Consider the following 22038-nt stretch of genomic DNA (forward strand, 5'->3'; position numbering starts at 1 on the left):
TTTTATTTTACTTTACAATTCTGTATTGGTTTTGCCATACATTGACATGAATCCACCATGGGTGTTCCCAAACATGAACCCCCCTCCCAGAACCCTCCCCACAACATCTCTCTGGGTCATCCCCGTGTACCAGCCCCAAGCATGCCGTATCCTGCATCGGACATAGACTGTGCCATTCATCTCTTAACACTTCCTTTGACTTCACCTTTTAGTCCTCTGGAAGGGACTTTTTTCATTTCAAAAATTATCAGTTAATCTTTAGTTAAATTTTAGTTTTATTACATTGTGTTGAGAAGATTTAACTGGATAGTTTCTACTTTGGGGAATGTCTTGTGGTTTACTTTAGGGCCTAATATTTGGTCAACCTTTGTATTTGTTCCATAGAAATTTGAAAATAATGTTATCTAATATAATGGTCTTATTTGCCTGGCACAGTAAAGAGGTCAGTGCCCAGTCTTCCTTAAAAATCAACCCTTATAATTAACAAGTCAGTCTACTTCAGTGCCCAGTTAAAAGATCTTAAAATTAGCTTCTTTCAGTTAAGGTTTACTGAATCCCTTCCCCCATAAGGAGTTACTCTGGGGAATCTCACCCAGGCTGCATCTTTATTTCCCTGCTTGTCTCACACAGGGGTGGGGCCATGAGTGAGACCAAGTCTCTTTAGTGCCAGGGGTGTACTGACCACTGCCCCAAGGCCAGAAGAGGTCAGGACCTGTGGAAGTTGAAGGGACCCATACACCCTAAGGGAAGAATAGGATTTGAATGGGCAGAGATGGGCCAGCAGACCAGACTGAACAAATAGCCCAAGGAAGGCAAGAAGGTGAGGAAATCTCTGAACATGTTTGGGGAATATCAGAAAGTCTGTTGTTGTTCAGCCACTAAGTTATGTCTGACTCTTTGCCACCCCATGGACTGCAACACACCAGGCTTTCTTGTCCTTCACCATCTCCTGGAGTTTGCGCAAACTCACGTCCATTGAGTTGGTGATGGCATTCAACCATCTCATCCTCTGTCGCCCCCTTCTCCTCTTGCCCTCAATCTTTCCAAGCATCAGGGTCTTTTCAGATGAGTCAGCTCTTTGCATCAGGTGGCCAAAGTATTAGAATATCAGCTTCAGCATCAGTCCTTCCAATGAAAATTCAGGGTTAATTTCCTTTAGAATTGACTGGTTGGATCTCCTTGCTGTCCAGTTCAGCTCAGTTCAGTCGCTCACTGGTGTCCAACTCTTTGCGACCCCATGGACTGCAGCACGCCAGGCCTCCCTATCCATCACCAACTCCCGGAGTTTACCCAAACTCATGTCCATTGAGTTGCTGATGCCATCCAACAATCTCATCCTGTCATTCCCTTCTCCTTTCCCAGCATCAGGGTCTTTTCAAATGAGTCAGCTTTTTGCATCAGGTGGCCAAAGTATTGGAGTTTAAGCTTCAACATCAGTCCTTCCAACGAATACTCAGGACTGATCACCTTTAGGATGGACTGGTTGGATCTCCTTGTAGTCCAAGGGACTCTCAAGAGTCTTCTCCAACACCACAGTTCAAAAGCATCAATTCTTCGGCGCTCAGCTTTCTTTACAGTCCAACTCTCACATCCATACATGACTACTGGAAAAACCATAGCTTTGGCTACTCGGACCTTTGTCAGTAAGATAATGTCTCTTCTTTTTAATATGCTGTCTAGGTTTGTCATGGAGAAGGCAATGGCACCCCACTCCATTACTCTTGCCTCGAAAATCCCATGGACAGAGGAGCCTGGTGGGCTGCAGTCCATGGGGTCACTAAGAGTGGGACACGACTGAGCGACTTCACTTTCACTTTCATGAATTGGAGAAGGAAATGGCACCCCACTCCAGTGTTCTTGCCTGGAGAATCCCAGCGATGGGGAGCCTGGTGGGCTGCCGTCTATGGGGTCGCGCAGAGACGGACAGGACTGAAGCGACTTAGCAGCAGCAGCAGCAGCAGCAGGTTTGTCATAGCTTTTCTTCCAAGGAGTAAGCATCTTTTAATTTCATGGCTGCAGTCACCATCCGCAGTGATTTTGGAGCCCAAGAAAATAAAATCTGCCAATATTTCCACTTTTCCCCTATCTATTTGCCATGAAGTAATAGGACCGGATGCCATGATCTTAATTTTTTTTAGTTTGAATAATTCCCTCGCAGTCCAGTGGTTGGGAATCTGCGGTTTGGACCCTGCCATGGGCTGAGTTTGATCCCTGGTCTGGGAACTAAGAATCTGCAAGCCACTCGGCAAGGGCCCCCAACCCTCGACCTCATAAGTCTAATTTGACTGGAGCATGGGATGAAGTTAGGAAGCTGAGGAGACTGGTCTGCCGACTGACTTCAGGGGTGGGGGATTTGACTTGGTCTGACAGGCAACGAGGGACAAGAGGACAGGGGACAGAGCGGGACTGCAGAAGCCTCCCTGGGACTGCCACGCGGGGAAGGGGAGTGTTGGGAAGTGCCCAGCTCCAACCAAGACCCGCACCAGAGGGTGTGTGCTGCGGAGAGGACAAGACGTACATCGGAGCCCGGGGCCCTGGGGGTTTGTGGGGGTCAGGCCGCTACAGGGAAAGCACCAAGCCCCTGGTGATGCGGGTCGGAACCGTCCCTCACTCCCCGACAATGGCCCTGAAGAACCCTTAGCGTATCAGTCTCTGAGCATCTACCAGCTGTGTAGAAGGCGCGGGCTTCCCTCCTCACCCCCATTCGGTTTCCGGAGAGGGGCAGCTCGGGGCCAGTAACCTGGGCTCCCGTCCGCACTTGGAGAGCTTTGAGCGGCCTCAGGCGGGCAAGTTTCTCCGGAGTCGGAGAGAGGCCCGCGCGGTGCCGGGGCGCGGTGCCTCCTCCAGGCAGCCGGCGGGATGGCCCCTGGCAACTCCTCCTGCAGCTGCCGCTGCCTTATAAGGCGGGGGCCGGGCGGCGCCGGGGGAGGGGCTGTAGCCGCCGGGCCTCCTTCTCCTCAGCTCTGAGCGGCGCCGGGCCGGGAGGGAGCGCAGCGCAGCGCAGCGGGAGCAGAGCAGCGCGCCGAGCCTGCCATGGGCAAATCAGGTGAGCCGGCCGGACCAGTAGGACCGGGGTGCGGTGATGGTTTGGGGCTCCGAGGTCCTCGCTGTCACTCTTCCCGAAGCTGGCTGGATCCCCAGGGGGAGTGGGTCGACCACCTCCGCCGGGGCGACGCGGCTCCTGCCGCGCTGTGGGACCACAGGGTGCGGGATGGAGGGGCTCACAGAGCTGGCAGTTTCCGGGGCAGCCAGGAAGCCGAGGTGGCCGTCGGGCCACCGGGAGAGAGGGAGCGAAGGCGAGACAGAGGGAGGGTCCTCTTGTCTGCGAGCCAGAGATTGCGTCAGGGAGGGCTTCCAGGCGCTGATGGGATTAGCGCTGAGTCCGGCCAAGGCGTGGCTTTTGCTTTGTTTCAGGACAGGGTTAGAGTTGGAAAAAGCCACAGAACTGTGACAACATCTCTTGATGCAAAGCAGCTTGCCCGGACCAACCCTGCGAAAGACAGCTCTGAGCATCCTTTTCTTCTGACATTGTGCCTTCTCCTCTAAGCACCCCCTCCCACTCCGTGCCAGACTCAGGCTACACAGGAGTACACACAACGGCTTCCCCCTTCTCTGATCTGTTAGCTGCCCATCCTCACCACGGTGGCTGCCACGGTGAACTTTCTAAGGCCCAGATCTCCTCTTGTTATTCCCGAACAACTTCCATCCCATAGTGTGCACGTGAAAGAGTACACACTCTTCAGCTCCACCGTGGGGCTCTCAGGGAGCTGCCATCACCCCTTTCTTGCCTCTGCACTCAGCTATGGCACTGGATCCTTCCCCTGGGTTCCCCTTCCCAGCGTTCACCACCACCACGACTTCGGTGGAATTGAAAATCCTCCCCATCCTTCCATGCTCAACACCTAGACTAGTACTGCACCCCAATTCCTGACCTGGTGTCTTCTTCCTTGCAGCTATCCCAGCTGTCAGGTTGGGACTTTACCCAGCCAAAGACCTGCTTCCCACCAACTCCTCACTTCTGACAGCCAGGAGCCATGTCTATCTCAGTATAGTTCGTGCCTCACAGGAGGCTTTTGAATGAACAGATTTTGAACAGAGTTCAAAAGCCCCACTTCATGGAAAGTTGAGGTTGTCAGCCTCAGATGGTGGATCTTTTCCTGAATCTGTCCTCTACTTCTGAGGTACCAATGTTGGAGTAAGTGACTTTCTCTGGCATTGGGCCTAGCCGCCTTATCTGTAGTGGCAGCTCTGGCTTTCAGCCCTGGCCCTGCTAACCACTTGCTGTGTGATCTTGAGCAAAGCCCTTTCCTTCTCTGTGCCTGTTTCCTCATTTATACAAAGAAGATGGCCAGTATCATCCCCAGGGTCTTTTGCAGACTGGAAAGGTAGCATAGTTATTATGCAGTTAAAGGACAGGCTAGTGGGGTGTGGGGGAGAGCATGGCAGATGTGAGAGGGCCCTTTGAAATCCCTATTTGGGAAATTAGTCCCTTTCTCTACAGATTAGGAGAAAGTCCACAAATTATCTAAAGCTACATTCTAATCAGTTGTTTCTGGCTTCTTTCCTAAGAAACAGTTTTCCAGAACTGCTGAATGCCCATTTTTCTCTGTTCATCCATCTGTCTCTCCCTCCCTCCATCTTTCCTTCCCTCCCTTGTTCTTCCCTTCCATCATTTGTCACCTCTGTATCAACCTGTGGACCTAGTGCTGCAGAGGGCATGGCCCCTGCCTTTAGGAGTGTTTGTGTGGATTGTGAAATGCATCAGAAAGCTAGTTGGGGGATAGACAGGCACTACACTCTAGCAAGAGGTGGAAAGTGATCCACGCCACAAGACAGGTGCAGGTGAAGAGCAGTGGGAGCTTGTGGTGGGGTGGGGGTGGGGAATGTATCTCTTTCCCAAGCATCCAGTGAAGATTCTTGGAAGAGGTGGTCAGACTCTCGAGTGTCTTGGAACTTTGGACTTTCTCCATGAGACCTGGGGGGCCACTGAAAGCCGTTGATCTTAAAGCTGCGGGACCAGAATTGTTCCAGGGTGGAGGATGGATCAGATGGAGAGAGAGTGGAGGTAGGGGTCAGGGAGAAACTGTTGCAGTTACTCAAGCAAGAGATAACAGAAACATCTAAGGGACTGGAGAAGAAGCAGGGATGGATTTTCAAGATGGTAGCCTCAAGTAGACTTGGTGACTAACTTGTGAATAAGAAGGAAGGGTCAGTGGTGTGAGTCTGGGTGCAGGAAGGTGATGACACCTTCTAGGACTGGAGATGCAGAGTCTCCAGGATGGTGGCAGAAAGCAAGTTAGAGCCGGTTCAGGCAGTTTCCGCCTCCTTCCCGTCGTTAACCTCCACAGACCTGGGGACCTTCCAGAATACTGGCCCTTAGCCACATGCATTCTACTCATCTCCTTCCAAAGACTCTGAGCCCCCTGGATAGTATCCTGCTCCCCTAACGATCCCCAAGAGAAAATTGCTTTTCTGGGTTACACGGGCCCAAACTTGTCATTCCAGGCCACCAGCCTGAGACTGTCTGTGCCCAAAGGACAGGAAGCATCACAGATGTGCATCCACAGAGGGGCTCTTTGTGGTTCCATAAAGACCTTCGTAAGGAGCTTGCCTCTTCTGGCCCTCAGTTTCCTCATCACTGCACAGGAGCCCATCTCTTTTTAATCTTTAACCTCAGATATACAGCAGAACTACTGGGGTAGTAGGCATTGCTGGAAAAGTGTCTCATAACCAGCACAGCTTAAATTCTGGAAGTCCAGTGTTCAGAGACTCCTAGGTCCAGCCCCTGGCCCACATCTTCCTGCTGGGCTTCAGTTTGCAGCTGAGCAGAGAAAGGCAACAGCCTGGGGCTCAGTGGAAGCCTCTAATATGGTCCCTAATAACAGTGATTGCCAATTATTCAGCTCCTACTGTGTGCCAGGCTTGAAGCTGGGTGTTTCATATGTGTTATCAACTTTTGTAACAGCCTGTGAGGCCCTTATTATCAGCTGAATGGATTTACAGAGGTTGAGTACTTTGCCCAAGCTCACACCCTAAACAAACAGATTTGCACCAAGTTCTCTGACTTCCCAGCTGGGTGCTGACCTGTCTGCCACACTGATCATTTGTCACCCTGCTCCTCAGCCTGGACTCCAGCCCTGAAGGACAACCACACACTTGCTATCCATAAGAATCTTACTGTCCCTCGATCCACATCTCCTAGCCCAAGGTCATCAGAGCAGAAAGACCTCCAGGGACCAAATTATCCAGGAATTTTCTACAGAGCAGGGCTTCCACACCTCTCCAGGGGAAGGCTGCATGGGCAGGTTAGTCCCCACAGTTCTGTTTTCATCTGTTGATTCTAAAGAAAGGTTCAAAAAAGGGTTTCCCTGATTTGAAGCTATTTTGAAAACCACAGATGTCAGGCTTCCTTCTCACACAGATGAGGAAACAGGGCAGCATGCTGACAGGCAGGCCTGGGTGGCGGCGGGCAGGACTGGATAGAGACCGCCTCTCTGCTGGCAAAACAAGCACTCTCCCTGCCCTGCCTCCTTCAGTTCTTCCATGACCATCATCCGCCCACACAGGGGCAGCCTAAGGCATACCCTGTCATTCTTGTTTAGGGACAGAAAGAAGTATGTAAGGTGGAAAGTGTGTGAGATCCAGGGCAAGAGAGGGACATTCTTGGATCTGACTCCAGTGTGGACTCACCGTGGGACCTCGGGCAAGCCACATGTCCTCCCAAAGACCAAAATTTCCTTGTCTTAATGAGAAGAATTCTGTCCTCAGGCTTCCTCAGTGCTGGTGTGAGAATCTCATTCATCTGTTCTTGTACTCACTTTTTCACTCAGTAAGTACCTGAGCTCAGAGGTACTGAAAAAGGTCATCAAAGACCAAGTTAAATACCAGCAGCCCTGCTCCCATTAAAATCAGGGAGGGGAGTTCCCCCCAAAGCCAGGAGGCTAATGGGTCTCTGCCCAACAGTAATGATTTATAGGTGACATTTAGTTGAATTATAGTTTGTTCACTTTGTTCCAGATCTGATCTAAAGCATTTACAAAGATTGATTTATTTAACTCTCACAACCCTGTGAGGTAGATACTGTTATCCCCATTTTGTGTATGGAAGAAATGAGGTACAGAGTGATTTAGCAACTTTACCAAGATCACACAGCTAATAAAAGGCAGGGCTGGGATTTGCCTCTTGAATGTCCTGGAACCCAGGCTGAAAAAGCTACTCATCTGGAACTCATTCTTTTTATTTTTTTTTAATCAGCTTTTTATTCTTTCCTTCCTGATAAACTAGCAAAACCAGCTTTGCCCCAAAGGCTTTCTAGCCTCTTGCCAGGGGACAGAAGGGGCCTGTTCATAATTCCTGCTCTGGCCCCTGCCGGTCCTGGGCCTCTTTGATGGGGAGTTGGGAGAGGGCTGAGAAATGAGTCAGCTGGGCTCTGGGAGGCCAGAAGAGGACGAACGCTGAGGGAGGGGCCTGTTTCAGCCAACAGTTGTGAGGGAGGAGGGGCACGGACCTCCTCAGAGTCTTTATTCCATAGTTAGAAGCTCTGCCCTAAGGACCTTTGAGAGCCCCTAGTCCAGCCCTACCCAAGACGCCTTTGTCTTCCACCTAGCAGAGACGCCCTGGCCTGCCCCCTCTCCTTGGCCGCAGGAGCCAGGCCCAGGCAGCCCCTTCCAGCAGCACTGACCTCAAGCCCCAGTTGTGCCCCCTGGAGCTTCTTCTCCAGAGCCCTTGGCTTTCCTCTGGGACGACTCGGGCAGGTCTGTCTACAAAGGGCTTAGCACAGTAAAAAAAAAAAAAAAAAAAGCCCATGCGCCGATGCAGGAACCGCAGGAGACGTGGATTCGATCCCTGTGTTGGGAAGACCCCCTGGAGGAGGGCATGGCAACCCACTCCAGTACTCCTGCCTGGAGAGTCCCAGGGACAGAGGAGCCTGGTGGGCCACAGTCCAGGGGATCACAGAGAGTCAGATGTGCCTGAGCACACACGCTTGCAAACTGAGGCTCAGAGAGGCCATACAGCCTCAGGGTACCGGCCTGGAATGAGGGAAGGCCTTCCTTTTGCTTGTTGGCCAACCATTTCTGGGTGCCAGGCCTGGGCATCATCTGATTTACTTTTCACCACCTTTGCTGGAGCTTTCACCATTGTACCCAAGCCCTCCTCCTCCTTCTTGAGGTTCTTGAGAAATTTTAGTTCTTTTCTTCCCTTCCCTCTTCCTCCTCTTTGAGGAAGGCAGATTTGAAGGCAGCTGTCAACCTCACTGGGTCTGGTGGCCCCCTTTTCTCAGTGATTTCCTCTGTCTGGTGACCCTTGAAGTGGGCTGGGGTTCCGGGCAGGGTTCCCCTCCTCGTGGGCCTACCCCTAGACCATCTGTGGGAACGTGGACAGAGTATGTTCTTGAGCCTGTTTCCTCATCCAAAAAATGGGTACAATGGTGAAAGCTCCAGCAAAGGTGGTGATCCCCTGGACTGTGGCCCACCAGGCTCCTCTGTCCCTGGGACTCTCCAGGCGGGAATACTGGAGTGGGTTGCCATGCCCTCCTCCAGGGCATCTTCCCGACCCGGGGATTGAACCCACGTCTCCTGCGGTTCCTGCATCGGCGCATGGGCTTTTTTTTTTTTTTTTACTGCTAAGCCACCTGAGAATGCTCTTTTGCCCTCCTACAAAATGAAGCCATAACCCTCCCTCCCCCATCGTGGGGTGACTCTGAGGTCTCTCCCTGCCTGATGCGGGGATGGGTGGGTTTTCTTTGACGCCTCTTTTTTCTGCTGTTTATCTGTCCTCAGGTCTTTCTACAGAAGTGGGTGTGTCTCTTGCTGGGTGTGGTCATTGGGAGGTATCTTGCCTCCCTGGGGCTGGGTTCTGCTCAGAGGAGCCACCTGAGCTGGGACTGGCTGCTGTGGTGGGAGGGAACCCCTGCGTCAGCCAGGGGTATGGTTATAGGGCCCCCAGGCTTTCCAGTCAGTGACAGGGAGAGAGGGCGACCCTGCTGACCCCTTCCTAGAAACCCTGGTGCTAGAAATTTCACTTTTTGTTTCAGTACTTCCCACATTCTGGGAATGCGGTGACCTAGTTTTTAGCAGCCTTATATGTCCCTCTCTGCCAAGGAGACTTCAGGGCCTGAGCAGTCCAGGGTCCACTGTATCACACAGGGCTATCTTTAAACTGGCTTTGCCTTAGTGACCTACCCATTCCCCTTAACTCCACCTCTTTATACCAGCCCCTGCAATCCTGGCTGTTTCTGCACCTTTGCCTCCTCCTCATCTCTTCCAGGGAGCCTTCCCTGATACATCTGTGGTCACCGTGGCCTGCCTGGTACACAGGAGCTGGAAGGGACTTCAGGATGGGCCTAGCCAGGCCTGTCACTCAGAGCCCCTCTGCCACTTTGTGTGTACCCACACTCACCCTTGCATGCACACACACACTGAACTCCTGCAAGTCCGGGGTCAGTCGGTCATCTTGCCTCCTCTCACCCTCACCCTCAGGATTGGAAGTGACTTAAAAGTCATCTGACCGGGCCTCCATTGCCTGAATTCCTCTGAGAGGAACTGTATGCCCCCAGGGCTGGAGAGCTCACTACCATGTGAGGTAGCACTTTCAGTCTTCAGAAAGCTTTGCTGGAGACAGAGTTCTTAGGCTGAGCTGAAATCTGTCATCTTGCCTTTCCACCCACTGTTCCCAACTTTGCCCTGTGGGGCCCTAGAATTCAGCAGGGTCCCGTCCTGCATCTTCCAAAGTCTGATCTTCTCCAGTCCTTGCTATCATCCCTTATGAGACCACATATCCAGCCCCTTCTTCACCTCATCACCACCTCTGTACACACTTCAGACTGTCACTGACTCTAATGCAAGGTGGGGGCTGGGCTGGGTGAAGAATTGCAGCTGGACACTGGCTTGTGTAGGGCAAGCAGCATATCGCCCAGGAGCCATGGGTTTCTGGCCACCGTGCCACCCTACTGACTCCTTAGCGTCCTGTTAGTGAGGCTCCAGTGTGGTTCCCATGAGTTGCTGTGATTCCTGCCACTTCCACCTGAAATATTCTTTAAAAGCCTCTGTGACTCCATTATCCAGAGTAACATGTGAAACCCCAATTTTTTTTAAATATTTATTTATTTGGCTGTGCTGAGTCTTAGTTGTGACACGTGAGATCTTTAGTTGTGACATGTGGGTTCTAGTTCCTTGACCACTGCACATTGGGAGTGCCGAGTCTTAGCCACTAGGGAACTCCCCAAAAATCTTATTTTTAAATTCTGGTAAAAATCGCATGACATAGAATTCACTGTCTTAACCACTTTTTAGTAAAGTGTGTTCACAGTGTTGTAAAGCAGATCTAGCACCTTCCCTCTCGGCAGGCCTCTCGGCCACAGAGGCCTGAGGACTTCAGGTGGTAGTTCCACCCTCTGCCTTATGACCCGTTACCATGGCCACGGTTTTCCCCTCCATGCCTTTGTCACAGCATCTCCCCATCTCTGTCTATCAATCCAGACCTCCCAGATCCTGGCGTTTGGCACCATTTTCCCACCCTGTCCCACTCCCCATTACTATGACTGGACCCCACCAGACTGCCCCACCAGTCCCCAGAGTGTGGAGGTTCTGACCACTTGCCCACCACTGGCCTGCAGTTTCCTTCCCTGTCCTGGTCAATGTCTAGCCCAAAGCTCCAGAGGGCAAGCCCTGGGTCTTCTTCCCTCAAGTCCCCTAGTGACCCAATGGGATTCAATCTGAAGGCTCAGGAGACCTGAGGGAGGGAAAGAGGACCCCTGCTGGTTCATCTCCACAGCCTGTGGGGGACAAGACCGCAGGGGAGAGAGGTGGCTGGTGATGGTGACTCAGGCCAGTGGATGGAGGGGTGCTTCTCTCATCCTCTGGTTTATACCCTCTGCCCACAGCAGGCTTCAGGGACAGGCTCCTGCCAGAGGGGACTAGCTCAGTTCTGTGGACCCCCCATGGCCCTCACACATAACTCAACCATTTCCATGGTGATGGCAGGGGGTCCTCCCAGATTCCTAAGGCTGAGGTCAGCACCTTCAGAGTCTTAGCCTGGCCAGCTCCTGTTCAGACATCTGTGGGGCCTCAAATCAGGCCTAACCATGTTAGGCTGCTTTTCTCCTAGTTCCTCTTGAACTGTGCTCACCTGCACCTTGACCCTGCCACACTATTGGCTGTTGTTTTCAAGACTCTCTCCCTTCTGGGTAGGAGCTTTTTGAGGGAAGGACATAGCTAACTTGTCCAAACCTCTGGCATATGGTATGGGACTTGGCACAGAGGACATACTCAGAGAGCAGATGAACAGATAGATGAGTCGGGGTTGGATGGATGATAGATGGGTGATTGGATGCTGCTGCTTACATCACGAATCCATAGGTGGATGGATGAGTGATGGATGGAGGATGTGGGATAGATGAAGTTCCATTTGAGATTCGAATTGATATGACCTCTGTCCACTACTGACCTGGCCTACCTTTGACTTCACCACTTCTCTTCTCCCAGTTCCAGCCCCCTTGGCTTTGCCCCTTCTGAGGTTGTGACCCAGTTGGGCACACCTTCCTTCACCTGCTGAGGCCAGCTGATCACACCACAGCATTCTTTCCCCACACTCCCTCCTCTCTCCACTTCCTGATGCTGTCCTGCCCTGGTCGGTCCTCCTCTCTCCATCTGCCCCTCTGTCTTGGGGCAGTGCAGGTACCCCTGCACTCCAGCCAGGCCTAGGCCTGTTCTCTCTGAGCTCCCATCTCCAGCCCTTCCCAGTCCTCCCGTAGCATGCATCATAGGTCCCATCTGAGATATCCAGTCTCCTTCACACATTTTCTTTCAGATGTCCTGCTCTTCCCTGTCCAGTACCCCCCTCTCCATCTGCTCTGTGCCTCCAGCCCATCCTCCACTCAGCAGCCAGCAGGGTCTTCCAGAAACAGAGGTCTCCTTAGCTCACCCCCTTTCCCCCAGTCAGTCACTTCCCATTGCCATGAATAAAGACCCAGATTCCTTACATGCCCCATGGGGCCCACATAGTCCTTGGGGTGTTGGTGTGCAGAGATTGGGGCAGCAAGCCTGGCCCTGTGGCCTCAGGTCTGAGCTGGGGCGTGCTCTGAAGCCTGCAGGGTACTTTCCTACTTCCAGTGGCTCTTTTCTCCTCACTGAGATGGTCTCCATCTTGAACTCATTGCAGCCTCCAAGCAGTTTAACGACGAGGTCCTGAAGGCCCACAATGAGTACCGGAAGCAGCATGGTGTCCCCCCACTGAAGCTCTGCAAGAAGCTCAACCGGGAGGCTCAGCAGTGAGTGCCCCTCAGTGCCCAAGGCCCTTCATGGTGCTGCCGCTGCTGCAGTCATGGATGGGTGCTAGGATGCAGGAGAGATGTGGGCTTGGGGGGCAAACACAGCCATACTTGACTAGCCCCTCTGCCATTTACCTAGGCGGGTCCCATTGTTCCTCTGAGCCTTAGTTTGCTCCTCTGTAGAGTGGAACTGGAGCAGGGGCTTAGAATCGATGCAGGTGTGATGCTCCTGATTGCCTCCACGAGCCCAGGGCAGGGACGGAAGCTCAGCCACACTAGGTTAGGGCTCCTACTTTTGAGGCTTCCCCAGGCTGTACGCGCTCTAAGGAAGCACCATGGACTCCTGCAGGTATTCAGAGGCCCTGGCCAGCACGAGGATCCTCAAGCACAGCCCAGAGTCCAGTCGTGGCCAGTGTGGAGAGAACTTGGCATGGGCATCCTACGATCAGACAGGTGGGTCATTCCTCAGCCCCCCACCCACTGCCTGAGCTGGGCCTGGGACATCCAGTGTTCAGGCTCCTGCTGGCCCCAGTGCCCTCATAGTGCCACCATGATGCCGCTACCTGCCCAGAAAGGGAAAAGAACCCCAGAGCTCTCTGCCTGCCCCCAGGGGCTGACTGCAGTTCACCACAAGGGCTCCAGTGGCCAGCTCAGGGCCAGGCCTGTGCGGAGTGCCAGGGACACAGAGATGAGTCAGACTGCCCGCCCCCGCACCTTCTTCAGAAGAACTCCCAGCCGAGAGTGGGGGCGGGGGAAAGACCGTTTGTGTGCGAGAGTGGGGGCAGGGGAAAGACCGTTTGTGTGCTGCATCTCAGCCTGACCCTGTGGGCACTGCAGCATCCCCAGTTACGAAAGAATTTTACTTTCCTCACGTTCTTAAAAGTCTTTTCAGTGCTTGTGTATTAACTGTTTTCATGAGAAAAGTACAATAGAGCTTTTTTCCATGTTGGACAAAGTAATAATAACGGGAAAGGCAATTCCTCACCCAAGGTCACAGCCTGGATGGTGATCCCACCACACTGACCAAACGTTGTGGAGCTTCCTGGCTCTGATAGGGCTGGCGTGGCTTTTTAGGAAAAATGCTGGAGAGAGCCACCTCGCTCTCTGACCGGCTCCCTCCCCTACAGAAGAATGACTGTTCCTTCCCTGGCCTCACATTCCTGGGGGTTCCCCAGGGAGGCCCTGGACAGTCTCTAAGTTTCCAGGCAGAGCTCTCCACGAGACGCAAGAAGCATGGGCCTGCCCCTGAGGAAGGTGGAGCCCGAGGCCCGCAGACCCTCCCCAGGCTCAGGCTGTGGGCCTGGATGGGGAGAAGGGAGGCGGACAGGAAAGAGCCAGCAGGAGATGAGACTCCCTCCCAGCCTCACGATGGCTCCCCGTGGAGCCTTGAGCAAGTCTGCTACCCTCCCTGGCTCCGGTGTCCCCATCCCTACAGAGAGGGGTTAGGTGGGTGGTCTCTAGTTCCCCATCCTGGCTGCACCCTGGGATCTTCTGTGGTGCTTTTAAAAAGTATAGTGCCTGATCTCTCCTCCAAAGACACTGATACAATCAGTATCAGGCATTAGTAATTTCGAAAACTTTCCCACTGCTCTCAGAGGCCCTGCCACTCCAGGTGTGGTCCATGGATCAGCCACAGCACCTGGAAATGTGTTAGCAGTGCAGACAGACTCAAGGCTCTACCTAGATCTGCCAGAGTCCGAAGCTGCATTTTAACAAGAGTGATTCATACACTTGTTAAAGTTCAAGATTACTGCCCTGGGGCCCAAGGCTCCTAGCCCTCTGGCCCTGAGTTCAACTGCTCCCAGGGGAATGCTGTGACCAGTGGATGCTCCAGGAGAGGGCCCTTCTGCCTGCAGCAGAGACCCTGACCCACTAGCCCAATTACACTTCCTCCTGTGGATGTTTCAGGAGCAAGAGTTGCGGTGGGATGAGGACAGAGTCTCCGGAAAGCTCACAGCATTGTTAGAAGCCCTTGGAGTATGTTGCATTCAGCTCTGTTGTATAGAGGCCCAGAACTGGGCAGGCCTTGCCCAGGATTGCACAGCAAATTAGTGGCAGGACAGGGACACAGATGCAGGCCCCCTGACCTCAGGTCAGGGCTGTTCCCAACCCCCAAGAAGGCCCTCCCTTCAGCCTGGATGTGCTCACGGGCAAGAGTCCCCATGTCAGCCCGTTGGTGCTTCATGAAATGTCTAACTGAGGGATGGGTGCTTTGGAGCTAATGGGAGATGGAAGGAATAGGGAGTCGGTTAATTTTGCTGCTGAGTTGTCAGCAGTGTCTTTTCCTTACAGGAAAGGAGGTGGCTGATAGATGGTACAGTGAGATCAAGAACTACAATTTTCAGCAGCCTGGCTTCACCTCTGGGACAGGTGAGTGATGTGGACACAGCAGTGACCTGGCCCAGGGTGGGGTTGCAGTCTGGGTCTGACTTCAGAGGAACTAACCCCCTAAAAATCAATCACTTTCCTTCTGTTTTACTTCTTCCATATTTCTCTGGTTTGACTTTGCCCAGAGGGCAAAACCATCCCCACCTCTTTGAAAACACATACAGACACACACACACACATACATACGTACATACACACACCCCTCCGTCCAAGAGTACCCAAGCTGCCAGTTCCTGCCCCAGCAGCTCAGTGCTCTTCAGGTGACTGGGGTGTGGCATGAAGAGGCTGTGGACTGTAAAAGCTGCTGAGTGTGTCTTTTCAGGAGTGGTGCCTCAGCACTTGTCATCGGTCATCCCACTTCTGGGCCTGCTCTCTAGGAGCCAGAGTATTCTAAGACCTTCTCTGGCCATGCTGCTCTTCTGATTAAACTGCCAGTGGCTTCCTGGGGCCATCAGGAAAACTGAGCCACTGACTCGTCCCCTGGTCTTCACAGCCTCCTCCCTCCTGCCCTCACATCCTCCCCCCACCCCATACCCCCTCCTCACAACCTCCAAAGTATTCTCCCTTCTCCTTTACACACTAGTTTGTGGTTCAGGTGAGCTTGGAATGCAGAGATTTTTGGATCTAGTCTCAGCTCTGGCACTATGAGTTGCATGAACTTGGGTCAGCGCCCTGTCCTTCCCTGTCCCCAAGGGAGAGACACAAGGTGGTGGCCTCTATGGGACATTCTGAGAGCCAGGATTTAGATTCAAGGAGCCGGCCACGGGACCATCCAGACTTTCCCATGGACCTCCCATGTGAGCAGTGAATCGTTAGGCTACCAAAGCCCTGTGTAGCTGCTCTGGGTTCCCCCTACCCCTCACAGGCCTCACCAGGCTCGTCTTTCCTCAGAACTGACTCACGTCCACCCAGGGCCCAGGATGATTTCGAAGGAGCTGGGAGTTCCTCTGACCAGAAGGCACCAGAGGAACTGAACAGAGGATTTTCTGTCCATCCCGCTATTCCTCTACCCCACCCCATCCCACCCATGGGTGGAGATACTTACAGCCTCCCACCCTCTGCAGGACTCTTCAGAAGCAGGAAGTGACATGTTCTCAGAGCCAGTCACCATTTCCTGTGGTTTGTGCTCACCCTTTGGGGCAGCGGTTCTTGCAATCATGTGGGTAGAGGTAGCAGCATCTGAACCGAGGCATTTCCTATCAGTCCTGTGGGGCAGGACCAGGAGGCTGCAGCCAGGCCCTGGGAAAGAACTGTTGATTCTGTGGTAATTAGATTTGAGAGGTGAACCAGGAACAATGACAACCTCCTACCAGTGATTAACAATGTGTCGGCAGAACCTGGTCTTCTTTTCATAAAGATCAATGTCCAGAAGATGTTTTATTTCATCCTGTGAGCAAGATTCACGAGCAATCACACATGTGTCAGAGCAAGTTATTGGTGTTGCTCGTGTGTACACGCCACTTGATAGTAAAAAGCGTCTCCACCTCCATGGCCACGTAACCTACAATACCTTTTGGAGCTGGAGCTTTATTCCACCCATTTTGCAGAGGAGGAAGCTGAGGCCCAGAAAGAGGAAAAGACTTTTTACCTTCTGTCTTCAATCTGATGCTTTTTCCATGGTCCCTGCTGCAAGGTAGGACTCTCTCAAGTGTCAGAGCTGGGGATTGGTCTCAACTTTCCATGATCACTGACCCTCTGTCTTGTCTGTTATCCTGCATCTCCCACCCCTCAAGAGGAAAAGCCTAGAGCCAACAGCCCCTACTCCATCCCAGGCACCAGTGGGCAGTGCCTGGGGTCACACAGAGCCTGAGCCTTGGACAGGAGCATAGCTTTGGGTGGTGATAGAAGCAGGGGTTTTGCAAGACTCTTAAAAATGCTCAGGCCTGTCCCCCTTGCATCAGCCACCCCTAGAGCTGCTTCTCACTGCATCATGGCTCAGGGAGTCCCTGACCTGGGCCCATGTTGTAGGTGAAAGAGCCTTCAAAATATCCCTGACCCCACCCCACCCCTACCCAGGTCAAACTCTTGTGATGAAGGACACAATTCTGTTTCTGCTGAGAGAAATAGCTTCTTGCAGTTCCTTTCTTTTGGGCTTTTTTTTTTTTTAATGCATAGGCTTGTTGACTTATTCTGAACAAGTAATACGTATATATGACATGAGATCTGCAAGCTGTATAAGGTGGAAAGTCTTCCTTCCATCCCTGACTTCCAGTGCTTTGCCTCCCAGCCAGTAATACCAGATTCTGTGTATCCTTTAGAGTCATTCAAACCAGCATTTGTGGTTCTTCCTTTTTTTATTCTCTGGTGTCAGGTAGATGATCTCTTTCACACTTGCTTTCTTCACACAGCAGACTGACAGAGATTGTATCATATCAATTGGGAAAGAGCTTTCTGTTTTATTCTCTTGCAAGGATATACTGTAACTTATTTAATGTGTTTTTCAGATGTATATTCTGGAAAGTTTGGGTTCATAGCAGGAAAGAGGATGTGATCCTTTTAGGAAAAAAAAGAAAAAGAAGGAAGCTGTTAGTAATTTAGGGTTAGAAACCAGTGTGTATCTGATGGTTGCTAAGGAAGTTGTGTCCTCTAATTCATCTCTAAATACCCAGACTTAATTATCTGTGTGCAGACTGAAACCTCTGAAGTCAGAGGAAAGATGACTGAGTTTTATCTGTTTGGAAAAGGCTTCCACGGACATTCATACTGCTGGTGTGCATGTGGCGTCTGTAATCATTTTCTTGGCAACTAGTGGATAAATGACAGCTCTTCCTTGTCTGGGTGATGGAGACAGTGGGTAGGTCAGTGGCCAAAGCATGTGGTCTCTTGGGGAAAAGGCTTGTGGGCAAAAGGGTGAGGGCCTTAATGAAAAGACAGTCCATAGAAGCAGTGACACCTGGCAAAGCTGCTGAAGAGCTGGAGATGAAAGAAATGTGATTAAAAGCTTAAGGACCAAGGATGAATTGGAAAATAGTGCTTCCTCTTTTCTGAGGTGAGACTCAGGGTGTATTGAGCAACAGTTAACATGAGCTTAAGGGTAAATAAATGGTCAGGATGCATAACTGTAGTTAATGTTTGTTTCCTTTTAATTCTTACTTTGATTAGATCACAGCAGCCCTGAAGGTTAGTGTTTATGTTTGGTTGTTTTCATAAAGAATTTAGTAATCACAAATCTTTTAGAGATGTGGACAAAGAAATAATGCCTAAAATTTAAAATTATAAAAATAGGGACTTCCTTGCTGGTCCAGTGGCTAAGATTCTGAGCTCCCAATGCAAAGGGCCCAGGTTCCCTGTTCAGGCAACTGGATCCCACATGTTCCAACTAAGACCCAGTGAAGCCAAATAAAAATAATAAATAAAAAATTTTAAATTATAAAAATAGAGTTCATCTATAGGAGAAAAACAGTTTAATCAATGAATATTTATTTAGTCCTTACCAAATACAAAACACAGTGGGAAACTTTGTCTCTTCCCTGACTGGAAGAGTGTGGATACCAGCCCTGTCTCCTTCCTTCCTTCCTTTATTTCATTTTGTGGTGAAATACACTTAAAATAAATTTACCATTTTAACCATTTTTTATAATTTTTTAAAATCTTATTTATTTTGTTTTTGGCTGTGGTGTGTCTTCCTTGCTGCACGGGCCTTTCTCTAGTTGCAGCGAGCGGGGGCTACACTCCAGCTGTGATACACAGGTTTCTCATTACAGTGGCTTCTCTTGTTGTGGAGCACAGGCTCAACAGTTGTGGTACATGGGCTTAGCTGCTCCAAGGCATGTGGGATCTTTCCTGACCAGGGATCAAACCCACGTCTCCTGCATTGGCAGGCGGATTCTTTACCACTGAGCCACCAGGGAAGCCCCATTTTAACCATTTTTGAGCACACGGTTCACTGGGATGAAGTACACGCATGTTGTTGTCCAGCTGTCAATACCGTGCATCTCCTGAACATTGTCATCATTCCAAGTGAAACTCTGAACCCATTAAACAATAACACCTATCCCTTCCTACCACCCCCTGCCTAAGCCTTGGTAACGACTATTCTACTTTTCTCCACAAATTTGACTATTCTACTCATATAACAACATTCTGTTTATCCATGGGCAGTTGTTTTCTTTCCCCCTTTTAGCTATTATGAATAATATGAACATTGGTGTGCAAATATTTGAATCCCTGCTTTTTGTTCCTTTGGGTGTATGCCTAGAAGTGGAATTACCGGATCATATGGTAATTCTATATTTAATTATTTTAGGAACTGCCATACTGTCTCCCGCAGTCGCTGCACCATTTTACATTCTCATCAGCAAAGCAAAAGGGTTCCAATTTCTCCCCATCATCCCCATCAACAAATAACATTTGTTATTTAAAAAAAAAATAATATCCATCTTAATGAATATAAAGTGGTTACCCTCTTTCTTAACCACCCAGTGGGAAGCTTAGCTACTCTGATTACAATTTTCCTCCTTCTTAGTTCCCTCTGTCTCTTCCTTTCTTCATCAGATATTAACTAAGCATCTACTGTGTACCAAGCCCACTGGTCAAGAAGAAAAATATGGTGCCTGCTCTCAAAGAGGAAACATAATCTCTTCAGGGTTGTTTTTAGAAAATGAATGCCATACTGTGACATGGAAGTAAATATCCCACAGACCTGTCAAAGGATCTCTCTGAATCTTCAGCAGTAAAGGTGAAAAGGATGAACTCCTGATCTCTGCTCCCAGGAGACGAGAATTTATGGTCATTGAAAAAAAGAGTACATTACAGCATCAGTTCTTTGACCCCAAAAAAAGAGCAGAGTTAGAAGCTAAGCTATGTTAGCAGCTGGAAAAGACCAGTGAGTGCGGGGCAGGCAGCCTGAGCAGTGGGAGAATGATGCTGGGAAGCTTCAGCAGCCACAGAAGCATCTGGAGGGGCCAGCAATAGCTTGAGAAGGAACTAAGCTATGTGGCTCAGAGCAGAGGGAACTGAAGGAGGCTCTAACTTGTCTGGGTCTCAAAGAGCTCAAAACATACAAGGCCTGTACTTCCAGTGATGGCAGAACTTATTCCAAGTTGGTTCTTCCATATGCCTTTCATTCATTCATTCCATTTATTCATTCCATAAAGTTTTATTTCACATTCCATGTGTCAGGCTGTGCCAGGTACTGCACATTCTTTGATAAATAAATCAGTGTGGTTGCTGCCCATATGGGGCTCATAGCCTTGTGAAGGGGCCAAGTGCTTAGCAAGTAATCAAGCAAATATATCACTGCAAATGGTAAGAATGCTGTGAGGGGGAAACAGTACAGTAAGGCCATCTTGAGAGGGAGGTGTTCAGGAAATGAGAGTGATTGTGAAAGGCCTCTCTGAACAAGTGACATCTGGGCCAAGACCTAAGGGATAAGAAAACACTGGTCATCAGACAAGCATTGCATACAGTGGCCAGTGCGTGCAAGGGCTCCATAGTAAGAAATAACTGGATGTGTTCAAGGGATGGAAAGGAGGCCACTGGACCAAAGCATTCATTTTCATTTTAGGTGCAACTAGAAGCAATGGAAGGATTTTTAAGTAGAGAAGTAAACAGATATGATCTATCTTTCAAAATGATCACTCTGGCTACGTCAATGGAAAGTAAATTGAGGAAGCAAGGCTGGATGCTGGAAAGTCAGGCGAAGGCTATTGCAGTGATCCAAGAGAGAAAAGTTCATGCTTGAGACCATGGTTTTGGGAATGAAAGGACTAGAGATATATTTTGAAGTTATGATTCTTCAGGATTGAATGAGTGTTTGGGGAAATGAAGGTGAAGGAGGAATGCAGAGCAACCCTGAGGATTGTGTGCACAGAGGTACTGGTCATGGAAATGGGAGAGACCAAAATTAAGAGTGAGGTTTGGGTAGGTTAAATTTGAGATGCCTGTGAGTCATCCCAGTGGAAATGTCAAGTAAGTAGTTGTGTTTGGAACACAGAGGAGAGATTTGGGCTGGACAAAGATATTTGGGAGCCAAGGAAAGATGAAATTGTGTGAAGAGGGCAACAGGAAAAGAAAGCCCAGGATTGAACTTTGGGAAATGCAGGTCCTCCAGTATTCACAAGTGAGATGCAAGAGGAGGAGGAAGAGAGTGATGCGGGGTGAATGCCAAGAGAGGAAACCAAAAGAGGAGAGTCCTTTGAAAGGGGCAGGAATCTATTTTATTAATGTTCCTGAGATGTCAAGTAAGATGAGGACAACCAGTAACCACTGGGAAGGAACACAGAGATCGTTGGTGACCTTGAAAGTGTGGTTTGGGGCGAGGGGTGGAAGTAGGTGCCAAGTAGGGTGACCGTCTAATTGTTGAGGTCACTGGGCTTTGCCATAATCTCTAGGAGACCATGAAACTTTTGAGCATTGGATAGTGAGATGAGTAGGGTCTATTTGGCTGATTGAGAGGACCCAGTGTGTTTGAAAATTAGTCAGTGTCTTGTATCTCCTTCTTCTGATTGGCAGTTGAAGATCAAGCTTCCCCCCGGCATGGCAGAATGGTACAGGAGTTCAAGAGTCCCTTGGAACACCATTCTCCAGGCTTTGCTAACTAGCCTGTTTCCCTCTCCCCATGCCTGTTCCTATAGGACACTTCACAGCCATGGTATGGAAGAATACAAAGAAGATGGGAGTGGGGAAGGCGTCTGCAAGTGATGGGTCCTCTTTTGTGGTGGCCAGATACTTCCCAGCAGGAAATGTCGTCAACCAAGGCTTCTTTGAGGAAAATGTCCTGCCTCCAAAGAAGTAATTTGTCCAGTGGAATGGGAAGGTGGCAGACTTAAGAACTTGGACATGAAGTGCCTAGAACAACAAAACTCAGCTGTGTGTCTGTCCCTGTGGGTGTGTGTGCTGTGTGTGTGATGCTGAGTCTCTTGCACACGCACTTGGTTAGACAGTTGTGCATGAAATCATTCTCATCAAAGAAATGAGCATACAAAGCCTTTATCTCGATGATTCCCTGGGCTGCAATTATTTGGACTTTGAGGGGAAAAACTCAATTTTTAAACTTTAAAAAAATTTTTTAAAGCAAACTTTTTTTGTACCTTCTTACTTATATCCATCCCTAATCCCTGGACTTTCTGTATTCCAACTGTTTGTGATGCTGAGAAAGTGAAGTTCATCTTATGGGACCTTCATGCATTGTAATCTACTTTTGGTAGATATTTAAGAATATTAAACCCTCATTTAAATGTGACAAAAGTACAGCTTTAAACATGTAAATACAAAGCGGTTTCCATCCGCTTTGTAGGCAGGGACTCCATTTCACGGAATTACTGAGATTTCTCAGTTGTAAGACATGATGTCATCTGCACGCCTCCTGGAATTCTCTAGTGGGATTGCCAAAGAACAAATGGAGAAAAAAGCTTGACTTCCTTGCATTTTTCTATCTTCCA

At 50.1% G+C, this 22038-nt stretch overlaps 1 protein-coding gene across 2 annotated transcripts; it reads left to right on the forward strand.

The window, feature by feature from the left end:
• Positions 1 to 2863: 2863 nt before the first annotated feature.
• GLIPR2 (GLI pathogenesis related 2) lies at positions 2864 to 21865 on the forward strand. Of its 2 annotated transcripts, XM_040266497.1 has the most exons (5): positions 2864 to 3046; positions 12160 to 12268; positions 12618 to 12721; positions 14561 to 14638; positions 21232 to 21865. In XM_040266497.1, the coding sequence occupies exons 1-5, from the start codon at positions 3034 to 3036 to the stop codon at positions 21390 to 21392; spliced, it is 465 nt and encodes a 154-aa protein (XP_040122431.1). In that variant the 5' UTR covers positions 2864 to 3033; the 3' UTR covers positions 21393 to 21865. The 2 variants fall into 2 exon arrangements, with proteins under 2 accessions (XP_040122431.1, XP_040122479.1); XM_040266545.1 differs by lacking the exons at positions 12618 to 12721; positions 14561 to 14638 and having other exon boundaries at positions 2949 to 3046; positions 21232 to 21298.
• The last annotated feature ends 173 nt before the right edge of the window (positions 21866 to 22038 follow it).

Source organism: Oryx dammah, unplaced genomic scaffold (genome assembly GCF_014754425.2).
Source record: "Oryx dammah isolate SB20612 unplaced genomic scaffold, SCBI_Odam_1.1 HiC_scaffold_1, whole genome shotgun sequence".
NCBI lineage: Eukaryota > Metazoa > Chordata > Mammalia > Artiodactyla > Bovidae > Oryx > Oryx dammah.

What these genes read in the sequence shown, in the direction of transcription:
- GLIPR2 (XM_040266497.1), top strand. An exon ending in GGCATCCTACGATCAGACAG is followed by an intron (nt 12,722 to 14,560) that starts GTGGGTCATTCC and finishes TTTTCCTTACAG; the next exon opens with GAAAGGAGGTGGCTGATAGA. An exon ending in TGGCTTCACCTCTGGGACAG is followed by an intron (nt 14,639 to 21,231) that starts GTGAGTGATGTG and finishes CTGTTCCTATAG; the next exon opens with GACACTTCACAGCCATGGTA.